General features: G+C 38.9%; 1 protein-coding gene across 1 annotated transcript in view; it reads right to left on the bottom strand.

Moving 5' to 3' along the window:
* Efhc2 (EF-hand domain containing 2) overlaps positions 1 to 16,842 on the bottom strand; it is a 156,878-nt gene extending 140,036 nt beyond the window's left edge. The window contains exon 1 of the mRNA XM_060374307.1: positions 16,742 to 16,842. Within this exon, the coding sequence (XP_060230290.1) occupies positions 16,742 to 16,783 (42 nt within the window). The 5' untranslated portion in view covers positions 16,784 to 16,842. The remainder of the gene's footprint in view (positions 1 to 16,741) is intronic.
* Between the last annotated feature and the right edge of the window lie 2,026 nt (positions 16,843 to 18,868).

The raw sequence follows: 18,868 nt of genomic DNA, 5'->3' as shown, positions 1-18,868 counted from the left end.
ACTTCCTGAACAGAACACCAACAGCACAGGCTCTAAGATCAACAATCAATAAATGGGACCTCATGAAACTGAACTTTCTGTAAAGCAAAGGACACTGCTGTCAAAACGAAACGACTGCCTACAGATTGGGGAAAGATCTTCACCAACCCTATATCTGACAGAGCACTAATATCCAGTATATATATAAAGAACTCAAGAAGTTAAATAGCAACAAATCAAATAATCCAATTAAAAAATGGGGTACAGAGCTAAACAGAGAATTCTCAATAGAGGAATATCAAATGGGGGAGAAACACCCAAAGAAATGTTCAACGTCCTTAGTCATCAGGGAAATGAGTAAAAATGACCATGAGATTTCACCTTATACCCATCAGAATGGCTAGGATGAAAGAACCTAATTTTAAAATGAGTAAAATACTTAAATGAACATTTCTCCCAAGAAGATATACTGATGACCAACACAAATTGAAAGATATTGTCCAAGCCAATCTGAAATTCCTGGGTTCAAGTAGTGGTAGAGGTGTATACCACCATACCCAGCTTTGATGACACATTTTTTAAACGATGATACTATGGTATGTCTCCTTAATACACTGCTACAAATATAGGAAATCCAAAAGCCTTGAGTGATACATTAAATGTCTGTCCAGGTAAAAACTTTGAGCTGGGTAAAAAAATCAGGAAGGAGCCAGTAAAGATTTCCCAAAGGATTCAGGTTGTTCTTGTTTTCTGAGCAAATACAACCTAGGGGAAGAAAAGGTTCATTTGACTTTTACTTCTAGGTCAAGTCCATATGAAGAGAGTTAGGACAGGAGTTCAAGTAGGAATTTGAAGGCATAAACCATAAACATGGCTTGCTGACATGCTCAGTCACTGCCTCACGCTTGGATAGCTTTCCTTTTATAGCCCAGGACTACCTGCCTAGGTGCTGCCCACAGCGGGATCTGCCCTCCTAAATCAGTTAAGGCAATCCAGATAATCCCTCACAGATGTGCCCCACAGGCCAGTTTTATCTAGGAAGTCCCTCAGTTGAGACTCCTCTTTTGGGTGAGTCTAGTCTGTGCCAAGTTGACAGTTAAAGGTCACCATAAGACACAGGGATATGATGGACTTAAGAGAAGATGGTCATCTGAAGAAAAATGATTTGGAGAAAGATGCAGCCAAATGAATCTCTTGAGGCAGATTAAATCCTAGCATGTCCAACAGAACTAAGAAACCTTCTGAGGCTGGGATGTCTCAGGCTCGGTTGTAGAGTGTTTACCTTGGACATAAAACCTGGGGTTTTCTGTTCCCCAAACTACAAAAAAAAATCTTAAAAAAATATAGTGGCACTTATATCTCAGGGTTAACCAAGATCCAGAACTGGAATTAAGGTCCACTCAATAGGAGGAAGTATTACCTGGTACTGTAAACCTATCCAACTACCCTTCATTTGTGAGACTACAGGCTCTAAAGGAGAACCTCCTGTTGCCTCCTCATTAAACCAGAACAATTTATAACTGCATTATAAATACTTATTCCTATATCCCTAGATAAATGTAGTTCCACCCATCATCAAAGAAACTTCCTTTTTACCACAGAGATCATCACAAAAACTCACAACTCATCAAAATGCACAGATCAACTGACCATGGGTATATGTCCCAAGTTAATATATTTACAACACAACTCTTATACTTAAGGCTCAGGAAACAAGGAAGCAGAGGTAGAAGGATTATAAGAGCCAGAGGATCCGGATATCTGCTTCAAGATAGAATATTTTCAAAAACAAAAAAGGCATGAAGTGGGGGAGGAAAAGGGAGGAGTGGATCTCATAGGTATTAAGAAGAAGAATGGGGGTTAATGTAATCAAGATCCTTTGTATGAAATTCTCAAAGAATAAAAATGTGTAATTAAAATTATTTTAAAATAAAAAAAAATCCCTGCACATAAACATTGACGTCCTATTTCCAAGTATGATGCCAGAGACATCCACTCTACCTCCTTCCTTTTGGTGAAAAGAGAGTAAAATCTCAGTTTGACAGTAGAACATTGTCTTAATTGTGGGATTCTGAAACAGTTCTACAGTTCTAACTACAACAATAAAAATGAGGCCTTATATTCATAGCATCAAGTTTAAATACACCCTTTTTGTCTACCATTTTTCTGACTATGATCTTCCACTTTTATAAAGTGGAACTAGTTTCCACTTTAAATGTTTAGTTTTATTGGTATTCAATTGCCAGAAAGTTGTTAATTATATAATGGACTTGTTGGACTTATAGATGGTTTTATTTTTAATTCTGAAGATGATGTGCATGATGCCAAAGTTTGGCAACATCTCACTCTCTGGGACAAATGCCACAGAAATAAGTAAGTTGAAAAAACTAAGAGAAGCTGGGCATGGTATGTCACATCAGTAATCTCAGCATTTGAGATACTTGGGTTTGAGACCATCCTGAGTTACATTTCAACTTTCAGATCAGGCTACAGAGTGAGACTGTCATCATAAAGAAAAGAACCTAAAAGGAGAACAGAAATTTAGGTAGAGAAACCAGTGATCTTGGCAGCAATGTAACTTCAGAAGCTGTGTCACATCATGCATGTATCAGCATGTATCAGCAAAGGTGCTAGGAAAGAAAGAACAAAGATACTAAAAAGACATTGTCCATAAGATGGATTATGTGGTGAAAAACCACACAGTTAAGGAAACAAGAGTGACTACAAACAATTGGTTGTTTCAACATTCAAACTCTAACTATATCTCCCAAATTATGGGTTCATTTGTGTCTCTGGTGCTGGGGTTAACAGCTTTAAATCCTCCTGTCAGTTCCTGGGTAGAGACACATAAAGATACTCAAGTGTTAGACATCACATATAGGTAAAGCCTCCTCTGACCAAGAGTCTTCCTTCTCTCACAGTCTTCACACCTTCACACCTTCCACCTTCAAGTATATCAAATAACAATCCACTCTCATCAAGAGTGCTTTCTCTCACCATTCCATGCTTCCTCACCTCCCTATTTAGCCTTACCTTGCCAGACACTACACAAATATAGCTTTACACAGGCCTATAGAGCAATAACTGAACACATGAGGTGAAGATCATAAATAGGGGCTAGTGATATGGTACAGAGATTAAAGGTGCTTGTCACCAAGACTAAGAACTTGAATTCACTCTGCAGGACTCACATATTCTCTGACTTCCAGACATGTGCCATGACAAATATATTACATCCCCACTGTAAATAAATAATAAATAATGCCATGAGTTCCACTTAATTGACTTCAGAAGTTCTGAGCCAAAATAAACATGTCCCTCCCCCTCCCCACATTAGGTATAAGCAGAGCACTACAAAAATACTCTGTTGGGTATATTGTGATAGTCCAGGCAAGATGTGATGGCAGCCAAAAGCAGATGCCTGGAAGTAAAAACAATAAAAATGTAGAACATAAGAGGGTTTATTGCTAGATTAGACAAGGAGTATAGAAAAAAATAGGGGCCATAGGGGACGTGTCTAATAGCTGAAAATATTTTGGCATGGGAAAAAAGGACATGTAGAGCTTTACATACTGGGCTAAACAAAGCCAAAATGTCACATAGGATTCCAGAATTCTATCTATCCCATGATAAGTTTGAGACAAGCATGCAGAATTATTGATTAGCCAGTGATGATGTGAGTCTGAAGTCTAGAAAAGAGTTTAAAGCTTCATATAAAAGTGTGACACATGACAGCCGAAGGCTAGAGTTTAAGGCAATATAATACTGAATTGAGTGATCATGTAGTAAAGAAATCCAAGACAGAACTGTAAAGTTTAACTTAATTCAGGGAGATTGTAAAGAATTAATAAAGAAGACCAAAAAGGGCTATCTGCAAGATAGGAAGAAAACAGGAAGGTTCAGTGTCATGGAAACTGGAAAGAAAGCATTTGAAGGAGGGTGTGATTAACTGGGTTAAATGCCAATGGTAAACCATGTGAAGATGAGCCTTGAGACTTTATTCTGGATTTTTCAATAAAAAAAAAAACAGTCATAATCTTGATGAGAACACTTTTGGCAGAGTCCCGAGGACAGAAATACCCTGTGAGCTGTATGTTTTTGTTTTAATTGTTCTAGGTAAGATATTACAAATCAAAACTCTTGGGTTTCTACTATTTATAACTTCCTTAAAATAACTCAGGCTCAGAAGAATGTAATAAATAAATGATTGTCAAAACATCTTGAAGTCTTTCCTGCTAGAGACAGAACATTCTGTTCCTACATAGGTTTTCTACTGATATCATGAAGGTCACTCTATCTTTAATCATTTTATATACTTACCCCCTGAATCCTACTAATATTGCCAGGACCAGACGTAGTACCTCGAACACAGATCATGAATATCTTTGCTTTTGTTTTGTTTTTTAAAACAAACAAGATCCTTGAAAATAACAGTGGTACTGTTACAGGGCAAGATGTTAAAGAGGTTCTTTCATCTTGTCTTCTTGCTGAGGCCATTTCAAACTAGAATTTGATCTCCTTGATGAGGAATACCATGAAAAACTACCCAAACTCTCTTCTAAGAACCAAAGGTCAGGATATCCAGCGTAACTTACCTTAGTTTTTGTTAAAACTGCCTGTTTGTATGGCAGTTAACTGCTTATCTCAACTTCTATTAAACTGTTTGCTTCAAACTACTTAATTCTGTGAAGGCCCTTAAAAACACATGTTCTGATGTTCTTGATACTTGGGGTCACACCTAGGTTCAAGAACACTTGGATGTGGTCCCTGCTGACTGGAATAAAGACACTTATTTGACTATGTCAGACTGGTCACTTGTGGGGCTATCCTTAGGGTACAGCACAAACACAAATAATTGTATAATATTTCTACCAGATACATCCAGTAAACAAATGAGCCTCAGCTTCATGTCCTTAATTTCTAGATAACCGCCATGTACCTAGCATATTATATGTTAGTCACCTATTGATCTGCTTATGTTTGACAGTAGGCTTATTAATTCCTAAAAATAAGGACAATAGTTCCTGGCACAGATTCAACAAAAAGTCCTTTGAGTAAAGAGAAATAAGTTGTGGCTCATGGTTGGATATTGTTACCTTTTCTCTCTTTGTGCACACTTAAAGGATATACACACTTTAAAGTAGCTTTTAGCACTTTAAATTGAATATAAACTCTTGGAATTCTGGGAAATTCAGAGTAGAACTAGGCTCTAAAGGCATAAACTTAGCAATAAAAAAAAAAGAAAAAACAAGCACTTGATGCCAATCCTATTCAAGTTTGGACATGTATGAACCATGTCAGCTAGAAGTAACTACTGTCTTCTAGAGGCCTTTCGCTTTGCTATCTCTGAATTAAGAGGAGTGAAAGTTTCTTTACAGGACCACCTTTAGGACTGAGAGGATATCTGAGATTGTGGCTGCATAGTAGCATTGATTTTGTGTAAAAAAAAATTGGTTAAATATCCAATTTAAAAATTATAATAATAAAAGGCTGAAGAGATGATTCAGTGGCTAAAAGCACTGGCTACTCTTGCAGAGGATCAGGGTTTGATTCCCAACACCTGTGTAGCAGCACACAGTCAAATGTAACCCCAGTTCTAGAGTATTTGACATCCTCTTCTGGCCACCTTGGGCACCAGGCATGTGGTACATAAACACATACACTGACAAAACACCCATACATAAATAAAGTTTAAATTAAAAAATAATAGTACTAAAACTAAAATTAAGCAGATTCTAACAACTATTCAGTGTTATTTTTTTTCTCTTCTCCAAGTAGATTTTATGAAAACTTTCTGTTTTAGGTTTTTGAAACAGAGTATGTAACCCAGGCTGGCCTGAACTTGAGAACCTGACTCAGTCTTGAAAAATGCTAGGATTACAGGTATGCCCCATGACATCCAGTTCTATAAAGGATTTTATAATAGTACAATGAACATTTTCTATCACTTTAGTTTCATACATTTGATTAAATAATTCTATAGATTTATCTCAACTTTTATGACATTATTGGTTAGAATAATTTTTCCTCAACCTGTATGAATTTTCTAATTTTTATTTCTTGGTTGAGAATCACTTTTAACAGTGTTTCTCTGAGTTCCATGAAAGTGGGAGCACAGCCTGTCTTATTTCTCATTTAGTATATAACAAGGGTATGAGAACCAAAGTTAAATACTGGAGGCTATTTATGTTTTCACTCCCTTAAACAAGTTTGTTTGGCCCATATGCACCTGCACAAGTGCTTGATCACACGTGAGTAGGAGGTACATGGGCAAAAAAATACATCAGAATGTACACTTGCCCCTCATTGATGTAGGCAGGAGGTACAGGCCTAATGGGAATGTGGTAAATTATGGGTTTTGCTTTTAAAGGTCCTGCAAAACATGATTGGGACCATTTTCTGGGAACACAGAGAAGGACCTGGCTAGCGCCTATTCACCTGGTTAATATTTATTTAAGGCTTGCTACAAATTTGGCTTTAAAAATATAGTAGTGGTCTTATTCTCAACCACTGGGGTTAACCGGGCCTGATACAGATGTAGTCAGTCACTTTTGAACTTAAATATACCTTCTTTTTTAAGATTTATTTTTTGGCAACCAAGTGTAACAAATGGCATATGGCTACAGAATATAGGAAGTCAAAGGATTCCACTAGCAAGTGGTAGATGTCAGAGACAAATTCAGGCCACATTCGAATCTTTAGATGAGCCTTGAACTTGTCTTGCAGAATAAGAAAGAAAAAAAAAAAAGACTGTGTATGTTGAAGGAGAAAAGCCAGACCTTACTAGATTGGGCGCATTTCTTATATTTATAGGAAATAATGTTTGAAAAGGTACTATGAAAATTAATTCACAGAGACGCTTAAGTTTAAAAATCAGATGTTTAAGTATATATGAGGGATGAAGCTCATTTCTATGGTTTTTAAAGGAGGCTGAAATGGTGAGTTAAACTTGAAGAACGCTTAAGAAGGTAAGCCCTTCCAGTCCTGATAACTGGTAACAGCAGTGAGGAAAAGAAACAAGGCTAGAAGAATCTATGAGAAAGTATGTCTGCTGCTTTGAGAGACAGCAACCTCTGCAACTACACACACACACACACACACACACACACACACACACACACAGACACACACACACACAGAGAGAGAGAGAGAGAGAGAGAGAGAGAGAGAGAGAGAGAGAGACCTCTAATAAACTCTTGTTAGTAGATTTTTTTTTTTTGTCCAGCTAATGACAATGTAAGAATATCATGTGACAGGCCTATTGTCCTTTAAACATTAAAATCTACCAATATTTCCCAGCACTCAGGGAGGCAGAGGCAGGCACATCTCTGTGAGACAGAGGCCAGCCTAGTCTACACAGCAAGTGCAGGCCATCTAAGCTAACCCTGTCTCAAAAAAATAAAAAAAATAAAAATAAAAATAAAAAATAAAATAAAAACTCTACCAATACTGTCAGTTCCCAAAGAAACTCCGGACAGAAAGCTAACTGGAGTGCATATTAGCATACTAAAGACCACAGCTGGCCATCAAGCTCACTCAGTACCTGTGGATACTCTCTGCTCCTCTCACCCTGTCCCCTACTCTTCTTGCTTAGTTTCTTTAGGTGTACAGATTTTATTATGTTTATCCTATATTATATGTCTAATAACCATTTATAAGTGAGTATATACCCTGTGTGTCTTTCTACTTCTGGGATAGCTCACTCAGGATGATCTTTTCCAGTTCCCACCATTTACCTGCAAATTTCATGATTTCTTTTTTTTCTTTTTTCTTTTTTTTTTTTTATTGCTGAGTAGTATTCCATTGTGTAAATGTACGACAATTTCTGTATCCATTCCTTCATTGAAGGACATCTGGGTTGTTCCCTCCTTCTGGCTATTATGAATAAAGCTGCTATAAACATGGTTGAACAAATGTCTTTGTTGTATACTTGAGGATGTTTTGGATATATGCCTAGGAGTGGTATAGCTGGATCTTGAAGAAGCACTATTCCTAATTGTCTGAGAAAGCACCAGATTGATTTCCAAAGTGGTTATACAAGTTTACAATCCCACCAGCAATGAAGAAGGGTTCCCCTTTCTCCACATCCTCTCCAGCATGTGTTGTCACTTGAATTTTTGATCTTAAGCATTCTGATGAGTGTAAGGTGAAATCTCAGGGTGGTTTTGACTTTTTCAAAAGACGCAAAAGCAACTCAGGTCTCTTTACTGGTGGTTCTGGGCAATTAGCATCCATAGGCCAAAATAAATAACCAGAACCTAAATCTCATACCTTATACAAAAATTAACTAAGTGAATCATAAACATTAATTTAAAATGTAAAACTATAGAAAAAAGAAACTATTTTAGGCAATAGGGCTGATCAGAGAGTTCTTAGCATAAGCCAGGCCAGTGAGATGGGTCAGGAGCTTGCTACCAAGCTTGATGACATGAATTCAATGCCCAGAACCCACATGATAAAAGGAGAGAAATGATTCCCACAAGTTGTCTTTTGATCTACATTCATGCCCACACAAATAAATGCATATGCATATGCACACACACACACAAAATGAATAAATGAATAAAAATGTTCAGAGCCTTAAAAAGTACAATCCATTAAAAAAAAACGTAATGTGTTTTGTCTCATTAAATGAGAAATTTTGGGGCTCAGGGTGCAGTTCACTGATAAAATATTTGTGTAGCATATATAAGGTCCTAGATAATATCCATAGCACCACAAAAAATAAACAATTAATTAATCCAAAGTAAATTCAGACTTTTGCCCTTTGAAACACAGTGTTAAAGGGGTTTGTAGACTGAGAGAAGATATACACAAACTACCTCATGTTCAAATAATTATTATCTAAAGTGATAAAGAATTCTCAAAACTCAACAGTTTAAAAAAATGTACTTGGAAATGAGCAAAAGAGCCAGAAGTGGAGGCAGAGGCAGGCGGATCTCTGTGAGTTTGAGGCCAGCCTGATCTAAAAATCAAGTCCAGGACAACCAGGGCTACACAGAGAAACCCTGTCTTGAAGAGAGAGAGAGAGAGAGAGAAACAGACAGAGACATGAAAGAAAGAAAGAAAGAAAGAAAGAAAGAAAGAAAGAAAGAAAGAAAGAAAGAAAGAAAGAAAGAGAAAAGAGCAAATTATAAGATGACATTTACCAAGGTAGAGCTATAAATGGCCAATAAGTACATGAAAACATGTTCAACTCATTAACCACAAAGCAACGCCAATTAAAACCAGACTGAGAGACAACCCTGTGTCCTAGTTTGCTTTCTATTCCTGTGATAAAACATTATGATCAATAATAACTTGGGTAGAAAAGGGCATTTTGGTGATGACCTCCCCTCACATTCAGAAGTTGTATGGCTGTTTTTCAGTTGTTAACTGTGCTGGAAAAGAGGTAAGTGCTGGCTTGCTTTTGGTATTGTAATTTTTATGGTCCAGCACCAGTTTTGTATTTGTAAGTGCTTGTTCTTCCTCACCTGCTAAAGGGCAACCCATAAGCAATGGATCGGAGTTTAAGAGCACTGGCTGGTCTTCCAGAGGTCTTGAGTTCAATTCCCAGCAACTACATGGGGGTCCATAACCATCTATAACGAGATGTGGTGCCCTCCTCTGACATGCAGGCAGAATACTATATGAATAAATATTTTTTTTTAAAGAGAGAGATGGATTCAGTTTTGTTCTGCTGCTGATTGTTTCAGACTGGAATGTGGCTTTTTTTTTTTTTTTTGTAATAAAGAACTGGTGGCCTAGTGCTGGGGCAGGAAGTACAGTGCAGGACTTCCAGGCAGGCAGACCCAAGGCAGACTCAAAGAAAGGGAGAAGAAAGCAGTAGAGAGAGTAGAGAGAGGGTATAGTAGTTGGAAAGAAGGCAGTGAGAACCATGTGGAGAGATGAAGCAATGGAGAAGCCATGATAAGTTTAGATAGCTAGCTGAGAGACTGCCTCAGCAAAAAGTCAACAGCTTTAAACTGTGTCTTTTTTAAAAAAAATTTTCTTCACAATTTATTCATTATATATACTGATTGAAGTCCCCTCCATCAACTCCCCTAGTCCCACCCTTCCATCCCCCCTCCCATCCCCTTCCCCTAGTCCACTGAAAGGGGGAGTTCTCCACTATTGCCATCTGCCCATAGCTTGTTAAATCTCATCAGGACTGCCTGGATCCTCTTCCTCCATGGCCTGGCAAGGCTGCATCATCAGGGGCAAATGATCAGAGAGCAGTCAACTGAGTTCATGATAGAGGCAGCCCCTGATCCCCTCACTCATAGGTCCACATGGATACTGATCTGCCAATCGGCCACATCTGAGCAGGGTGTCTAGGTCCTCTCCATGCATGGTCCTTGGTTGGTACATCAGTCTCTGTAGTCCCCACCACCCCTGCCAGGTTCAGATCTTATAGTTTTGTTGGTCTCCTCATGAGGTTCCTGTTCCCTCAGTGTTCCTGTACTCCCAACCCTCTGTTCCTCCATAAGACTCCCTGTGCTCTGCCCAAAGTTTGGGCATTTGCTTACATCTGAGTTTCAGCATCTGCTTACATCCTCTGTTGGGTGAATCCTTTCAGAGAACCCTATATAGTAGATTTTTTCTACTATTTTTATACTACTCTTTTCCCTTGCTGCTGGTATCTATCCTGTTTGCCATTCTGAATGAGATTTATGCATCTTCCTTTGGGACCTCCTTAGTGTTTAGCTTCTTTAGGTCTGTAGATGGTTGTCCTATATTACATGGCTAATATCAGCTTATTAGTGAGTGTATACCGTGCCTGTCTTTCTGTTTCTTGGTTACCTCATTCAGGATGATCTTTTGTAGTTCCATCCATTTACCTGCAAATTTCATGATTTCCTTGTTAAACTGTGTCCTAATTAAACTGCAAGCAGGATTCTTGAAAGCCCCTCAATAGGGCCTATTTGGCTTACATGTGCCAGTCCCAGTCCATCATAAAAGGGAGACAAGGTAAAAACTCATGGCAAGAACCTGCAGTGAAGAACTAATGCAGAGAACATAGAAGAATGCTGTTTACTAGCTTGCTCCCCATGGCTTGCTCAGCTTTTTTGCTCTGCTTTTAATAGAACCCAGGACCACCTGCCCATGAATGGCACTGCCTACAGTGTGCTGGGCCCTCCTCACATCAATCATTAATCAAGAAAATACTCCCACACATTCACCTATGTGCCAATCTGATGACCACATGTTCTCACTTGAAGGTACCTCTTTCTAGATGGCCCAGGATAGTGTAAAGTTAACAAAAACAAAAACCATGAAAATTAAAAAAAAAAAATAGAACCATCAGTAACACTATGCTTATAGGACAGATAAATTAAATACAACACTAAATGTTAACCTGGTTATTGGTGAAGTAGATCATATATATTGCACTATATATAAACACTGGCCATATAATATGGTATCTGATCTCAAAAATGGTTTGACAGTATTGTTTAAAGATGAATCATTATTATATGACCCAACAATTGTACTTTTGGTTCTTTATGCCAGAGAAATGAAAACTTACGTTTATGGGCTGGTGAGATAGCTCGGTTGAATAAAGGCATGTGCCACCAAGCCTGAGAACCTGAGTTGAATCCACAGGACTAACATAGTCGAAGGAGAAAATAAAATCTTGAAAACTGTCCTTTAACAACACATGTGCTATGGCAAGCATGAACCCACACATGCATACATAAAAATATGTTTTTAAAACTTGTTTACACAAACCCCTGTACATAAACATTCATAAAAGCCTTATTCCCAGTAGCCATTGGCTAAAACTACCTATCCCAGGTATCTTTCAACAGGCAAATGATTGGAAAAATTATAGTACATACACAGAATGCTACTCAGCAGCAAACTCAAATAAACAAGGCAAAAAAAAAAACAAAAACAAAAAACAAGAAACAAAACAAACCTTGGATAAACCTCCAGGGAATTATGCCAAACTGAAAACAACTGGAGTCAGATTAGCAGATGGTACTGGGTGGGATATAATACCATCATTTTGCGGGATGTTGTCATTGGAGGAAATTGGGCAAAAGGCACCTACAACTTTTATGTATTTTTTATATGGCTCTACCTAACAACCTACAAATAAAATTTTCAATCACATAACAAAAAGGAAAGAGGGCTGGAGAGATGGCTCAAAGGTTAAGAGAACCTCCTGTTCTTGCAGAAGACCCAGGTTGAGTTCTAGACTTCCCCTCCTTTGGAATACCTGTCATAGAATTAGAAAAGCAGCAAAGAATCCAGCCTTCAACTGATCAAGCTGGCCATTTTGTGATATTTGGTGCTGCCAGGTCAAAACTGAGCATGCTGGAGCCTAGGCAAGGCGGGAGTAAAAATCCCCACCTCTCTCTTCGCCCTGCTTTGGGGCACTCTTCCCATCCTTAGGAATCTGTGTCTGTCTTTTTTGCAGCTATCCTACTGCACAGTACATGCCTCAGGAGATAGAAAATTTTTACTAGGGAGCTCTGGAATCCCACTGTGGGAACACAGTCCCCACTGAGGAGCATGCATAAAAAGTATCTGCTGCTCCTAGAGAATGTGAAGCAAGACATCAAGAAGAAGAAAATAAATGTCCCTCAGTATGGTACAGACAATTTGCTTTGAATTACCACTTGCATAAGAACATCCTGATGCTTGCCTGGCCACTTTGTCAAGGCCAACCTTCCCAAGAGCCTTTGTCCTGGTTGGGTTTTTGTCAGTTTGACATAAGCTAGTATCATCTTGGAAGAGGAACCTTAATTAAGAAAATGACTCTTTTCAGATTGCCTGTGGGCAAGTCTCTAAAAATCTAAGTGAAAAAAAAAATCTAAAACCAGCCAGATACAGTGCAACACACCTGTAATCCCAGTACTTGTTGAGGTAGAGGCAGGTTGATCTCTATGAGTTCAAGGCCAGCCTGGTCTACAAAAGGAGTTGAGGACAGCCAATACTACACAAAGAAATCCTGTCAAGAAAGAAAAAAAGAAGGAAAGAAGGAAGGAAGGAAGGATTAAAACCAATTGATTTTGTGTAGAAACAAAATTTTCATTTTCCACCTATCAGTTGACAGCTATTTATGTTTTTTTTTCTATTTTCAGTCATTACAAAGGATACTAGGCTTGGGATATTGCTTCTCTTTGTTTTGTTTAGCATGTACAAGGACTAAAGGCCAATCCTCAGCACCAAATAATAATAATAATAGTAATAATAATAATGATATAGTAGCTATTATTATAAAGCATAAGCAATTCTCTCAAACACTTATGCATGTTTTTCCTTGGACAGATGCTTAGGAGTGCCTATACAGTGACTCCATGTAACCATCTCAGAAACTGCCATTGCTGCTCTCTATAGCAGTAGCAGCCACATTTCACAATCCCACTTGCAATTTCTCTATGTTCTTGCTAACACTTATTATCTCTCTCTTTTTTTTTTTCTAAAGTCATCCTATAGGTCTAAAGTGGTATCTTATTGTGGTCTTGATAATTTGCATGCCTTTAATAAGTAAAGCTACTGAGCATTTATTCACATGCATACTTGCTATTTCTATATTCTCATTGAAGAAATGTTTATTCTAATCATTTGCCCACTTTAATTAGATTAGTTTTTTTTTTTTTCTTATAAGGGTTCTTTATATATTCCCATTCAAAATCCCTTATCATATATATGGCTTGCAAATATTTTCCTCACATTATGAGCTGGCTTCCTTTTCAGTTTTCTGCTGGCCTCTTTTGAAGTATAAGTTTGATGATGTATTATAGCATTATTTGTTTATCACAGCAAAAGGTTGGAAATAAGTGGACAGACTGAACAAACTATTGTTAATTGCATTCCTTAGGGTAGCTCTATAGATGTGAAAAGCAATGAGGCCCAATTCTATATCCTATTAAGAGACTTTTAAGATGTGCCATTAAAATGAAATTTAAAAAAATGATTTAAGAGAATTAGCAGAGTGGGTTAGTATTTAATAAAGTAAAAGAATGTAAATGCTTTTAAGAAATTGTTGTTTTAAGAATGGACTGATGCGAGACAGACCCAAAGTTAGAGAAGCAAGAAAGGGTGATAAGACATGGGGAAGAGAGAGAAACCATATTTTCAGTGGTGGGGAAGAAAGAGAAAAGATTTTTTTTTCATTTATTTATTTACTCACTTTATGTCATGACCAAAGCCTCCTCCCTTTTCTTCTCCCAATCCCACCCTCACACCCACTTCCTCCATCCCTCCTCCCCTTCTTCTCAGGGAAGGGTGGATACAAACCTGGTACATCAAGCTGCAGCAGGACTAAGCACATACTTTCCACTGAGGCCAGAAAGGCAGCCCAGCTAGGGGAAAGGAATCCAAAGGCAGGCAACAGAGTTGGAGATATCCCCTGCTCCCATTGTTAGGAGACCCACATGATGACCAAGCTGCCCATCTGATATGTACGTGTAGGGGGCTAGGTCCAGCCCATGCATGTTATTTGGTAAGTGGTTCAGTCACTGTAAGTTCCCATGGCCAAAGGTTGGTTTATTCTGTAGGTATTCTTTTGGTGTCCTTGACCCTCCAGCTCCCTTAATCCTTCCCCATTCTCTTCCACAAGAGTCCCCGAGCTCAGCCTATTTTTTGGTTGGAAAAAATATTTTTAATTATTTCAAGAGAGAGGGAGGGAGCAAAGTTGTGAAGCCATGGATAATAACTAGCCCTGTCTCATTTTGTAAATTTCAATTTGAAACCATGTAATGTTTTTACATTATAATGAAGCAGCAACAACAGCAAAATAAGAATCAAAAGCACAATAAAAATAATAAAGCTAGTTGAGTATGAGCTGGTTACAAAACTCTATGTATAAGTAAAATTGAAAACTAGTCATTGAGAGTGTTTAGTACATAAACTGCAAAGATTTGCAGTTTACCCACCAACAAATGAAAGTAAAATTTAAAAAACTAAACAAAAGAAACATTTAGAAATAGAAATACATAAATAAAAAATGCCGGTAGCAATGGAAATGATCACTTTGCAGAGTTCATGTATCAGTGTCATACAATCATACTGAAAGAAATGAACAAGAAAATGCCAGCAAGAGTATCTGTAAAAGCCCTGAAGAGACTATCAAGAGTAAAATATACAGATGGATCTATATACCTGACATATTCATACAATGGAACATTATCCACATGGACAAATCTCACAAATATAATGCTGAACTTAAAAAGTCACAGGAAACCACAGGATATTTCCAGGTATCAAAGGTTCAAAAGAAAGCCAAACCTAACAATAATTAAAGTCAAAATAGTGGTTACATTTGGAGAAGGGCATTAGGTTTAAATAAAAGGGGGTGAGGGAAGTAACAAGAGTAACAAGTGATATTTTAGTAACACTAGGCCCAGGTAATAGTCAGAAAATTTATTTTTAACTGCTACAAATGGCAGCCATAGTCAAGGTGGCTGCTTTTAAAGTAATGATAGTAGTCTGTTTCTTGATGTTCATTTTATGATCATCCATTGTGCATTTTTCTGTACATGTGTTATTCTTCACAATAAAACGTATGTTTTAAAAAAGCCAAGTACACTCAGTACTATGTTGCTGATTTTAAAATATTTTATCCAAACACTCCTTTTCCCCTCCCACCCATAATCACTGCATATGAGAGTTGAGATACTTCTGTAGGCAGTGGGCATAAGTAATCTGAAGCATAGCTGAGCCAAATGCTGTAGGCTTTGCTTGCAATTTTTATTAAAATTACTTCTGCACAGCATGCTCCTTTATTTCTGGAATCTTTTCTCATGCCCCTGTCCTTGGAGCCATTCTTATTTGGCTGACTTCAGCTTACCAAAGAGCAATGCTATGCTTCAGAGGCCTTACAGCAGCCAAGAAATGAGATGCATAAACCAGTGTTTGATGTTAAACTGACTAACTGATGTGAGGAGTTAAAAATTAACCTCAAATAGAAAAATGTATAAATAATACTTTAGGGCCAGCAACTCAGGTAAAGACACTGTTCAGAATTTGTCAATTCAATACACTGCATGCTTTGGAAACTTTGATCAGAGGTTTTCAAACAGAGTGGCTCCAAATGAATTTCTTTGCATAGATTTATTACCTTCTCCTAAAGACACTGGCAAGCCCAAGTAAAGGGCAGTAGCATCTAGCCAACAGAAATCTTGTTAGTTTTCCTTCTGTTGTGTACATGGCCAGTTCTTGCCAAGTTCTTTATTGTGATGTTTTGTTTTTGTATTTTTATCTTGTCGTCCATGTTTAGGTGCCTGTCTTCATAGTGTGGCACTAAACTTTATAGGATAATAGAGGGCTTCCCTATTTTCTGTGCCTTGTTTTGGGTTTCATTTATTTAATAACAAAATTTATGGTTTTTTTTTCACCCATTGTACTAAAGATAATGAGACTCATAGGCTATAAAGACAAGCTATCTGAAAGGAAACGAAGACCTCACTTTCCGCAACTGTAAATGGAAACGAAAGTATTATCTAATTCAAACTGTTCAGAATAACCAAGGCGATTAAAGCACAGCACCCCACATACTTGAAACACTTCGTGGTTATTTTTATCATCACTGTCACCATCTACTTTGGATGGCCCTGCTACCTGTATTTAGACGTCATGTAGGAAAAGCATTCAGATGTACTTTGAGAGAAAAGGTGGAGGGAACATGAAGTTTGGTTTTAGGAATACTCAGCACACCGTGGTAACGGACAGGAACTAGCTCTCAGGTAGGATTTAGGGAGATGAACACTCCCGGATCCTGTCTGAACCCCAGGATCTGGCCAGGACCTCGGGCGTCCTGCCTACTCACATTGCGGTTAAAGCTGTTGCCAGGCAGAAGCGGCAGAGCCATGCCTGTCAGCGTGTGATGAGGATCGACGGTCCCACCAGAGAGATGGACAGTCAATGGCCTCAGCGGCTCCGTTGTTTGACCCCAGCGTTACCTGGAGACCGGAGGTAGCGTCACAGAGGGAGGAGGGGCCAAGAGAGACGGGATAGGGTAGGGGGCTTAGGGCGGAACCAAGGCGGCGGCGGAGGGGGTGGGCAAAACGAGACCGAGGCTGGAGGCAGTGGAGGAAATGGGGGGGTTGAGCCACAGTCCCGCTCCTCCGCCCCCCCCTCCGCCCTCTTCTGCCCCTTTCTGGTTTCCGTTCCCTGCCCCCTCCCAAGCAACCTGGTCCAAGCCTCGCTGGTCTCTCGCACACAGTGATCTGCTCCGTTTCTACCCAAGCCGCTCTCTGCTTTCAATCCCTTTTCCCAGAGCTTATATCCCACCACCAACCCACAATAATCTTCAGTTCACTAATTCTTGACAGAACATCGATTTTATTATCCTGTTATTAAATTTAGTTTAAATTCCGAGAAAATACAGAAATGTGACGCCTGTGAGCTCACAGAGCTTTGTTACATTTACTTGTTGATTCCAACCTTCGAGATGAATCTAAAACCACTCACACCCTACAGGGAAACCTATTCCAGCGATAACCATGACCTTTTATCCTTGCTCTTGATCCTTTCATATATGACCTAAGCGTGAAAAATAGAAGGTACAATCAGCACTGGCCAGAAACAAGGTCAGGCAGCACAAAACGAAACTCCTTAACCCAACATGGTATCTCCTGCCTGTAATCCTAGCACCAAGGAGGCAAAGATAAGAGGCTTGAGTTCCAAGCCAACATGGGCTGCGCTGTAAGATTGTGTCAAAAAAAAAAAAAAAAAAAAAAAAAAAAAGTCTGTTCCAACATGCACCAATACGCCTAGACAGTTAACTGTCCACATCCCTTTTGGATGGAAACCCTACTATATTCATCACTCCCTTTGCTACTTCTGTTGTGAGGCCTACCCCCAATTAGGGCTTTCCTTAATTCTCTTCCTCACAGACGGTGGTGGGGACAACTGAGCATGCTTACAGAGCCTGCCTTTGTGAAATTTCAACTGTCATTGTTACCTCAGGTCATCCATCTCCTTAGCTAAGTCTAGAGCCCTTGTCAAAGAACACTTTATATCTGTAGCATCTGCTGTTTTTCACTTCCCCTCCTCTGCTCCAGCTCCAAGAAACATCTAGCTGTTTCCACCAGGTTCTTTTGGGATTTTGCAAATCACTGTATCTTCTAGAAACATGCCTTTCCTCCTATGCTTCATCGAGGTAACCCCTTCTGGTCTTTCAAGATTTGGTTTAGTGTGAAAGGGAGGCAAAGAAGGTTTTACCATTGCTGAGAAATAAATGTTTACTCAGCTACGTCCCAACTCCTCCTCCGTCTACATTAAGCATAATACATACTAATTGCTGAATTTCTCCTCCTACATTATAATCATATATTTACTTGAATTTTCTGTTTCTTTTTAAAAAAATATTTTTATATTAATTACAGTTTACTTTGCATCCCAGCTGTAGTGCCCTCCCTCATTCTCTCCCAACTCCACACTCCCTCTCTCATCTTCTCCCTGCCCTTCTCTAAGTCCACTGATAAGGAGGTCCTCCTCCCATTTCACCTGATCCTATTTTATCAGATCTCGTCAGGACTGGGCACAATGTCCTCCTCTGTGGCCTAGCAAGGCTGCTCCTCCCTCGAGGTATGGGAAGTCAAAGAGCCAGCAACTGAGATCATGTCAGAGACAGTCCCTGTTCAACTTAATAGGGTTCCCACTTGGATGCTGAGCTGCCATGGCCAACATATGAACAGGGGTTCTAGGTTATAACCATGCATGGTCCTTGGTTGGAGAATCAGTCTCAGAAAATATCCCTGGGCCCAGATATATGTGATAATTGTGGCGCTCCTGTCCTCTACAGGTCTTACTAACTCTCCCTTCTTTCATATGATTCCCTGTGTTCTGCCCCAGGTTTGGTTATGAGTCTCAGCATGTGCTTTGATGTACTAGGTAGAGTCTTTCAGAGGCCCTCTATGATAAGTTCCTGTCCTGTTTCTTGTTTTCTCCT

The sequence above is a fragment of the Meriones unguiculatus genome, chromosome X (assembly GCF_030254825.1).
Source record: "Meriones unguiculatus strain TT.TT164.6M chromosome X, Bangor_MerUng_6.1, whole genome shotgun sequence".
Taxonomy (NCBI): domain Eukaryota; kingdom Metazoa; phylum Chordata; class Mammalia; order Rodentia; family Muridae; genus Meriones; species Meriones unguiculatus.
Note: the sequence above shows the minus strand (reverse complement) of the source record. Positions and strands in the feature narration are given on the sequence as shown.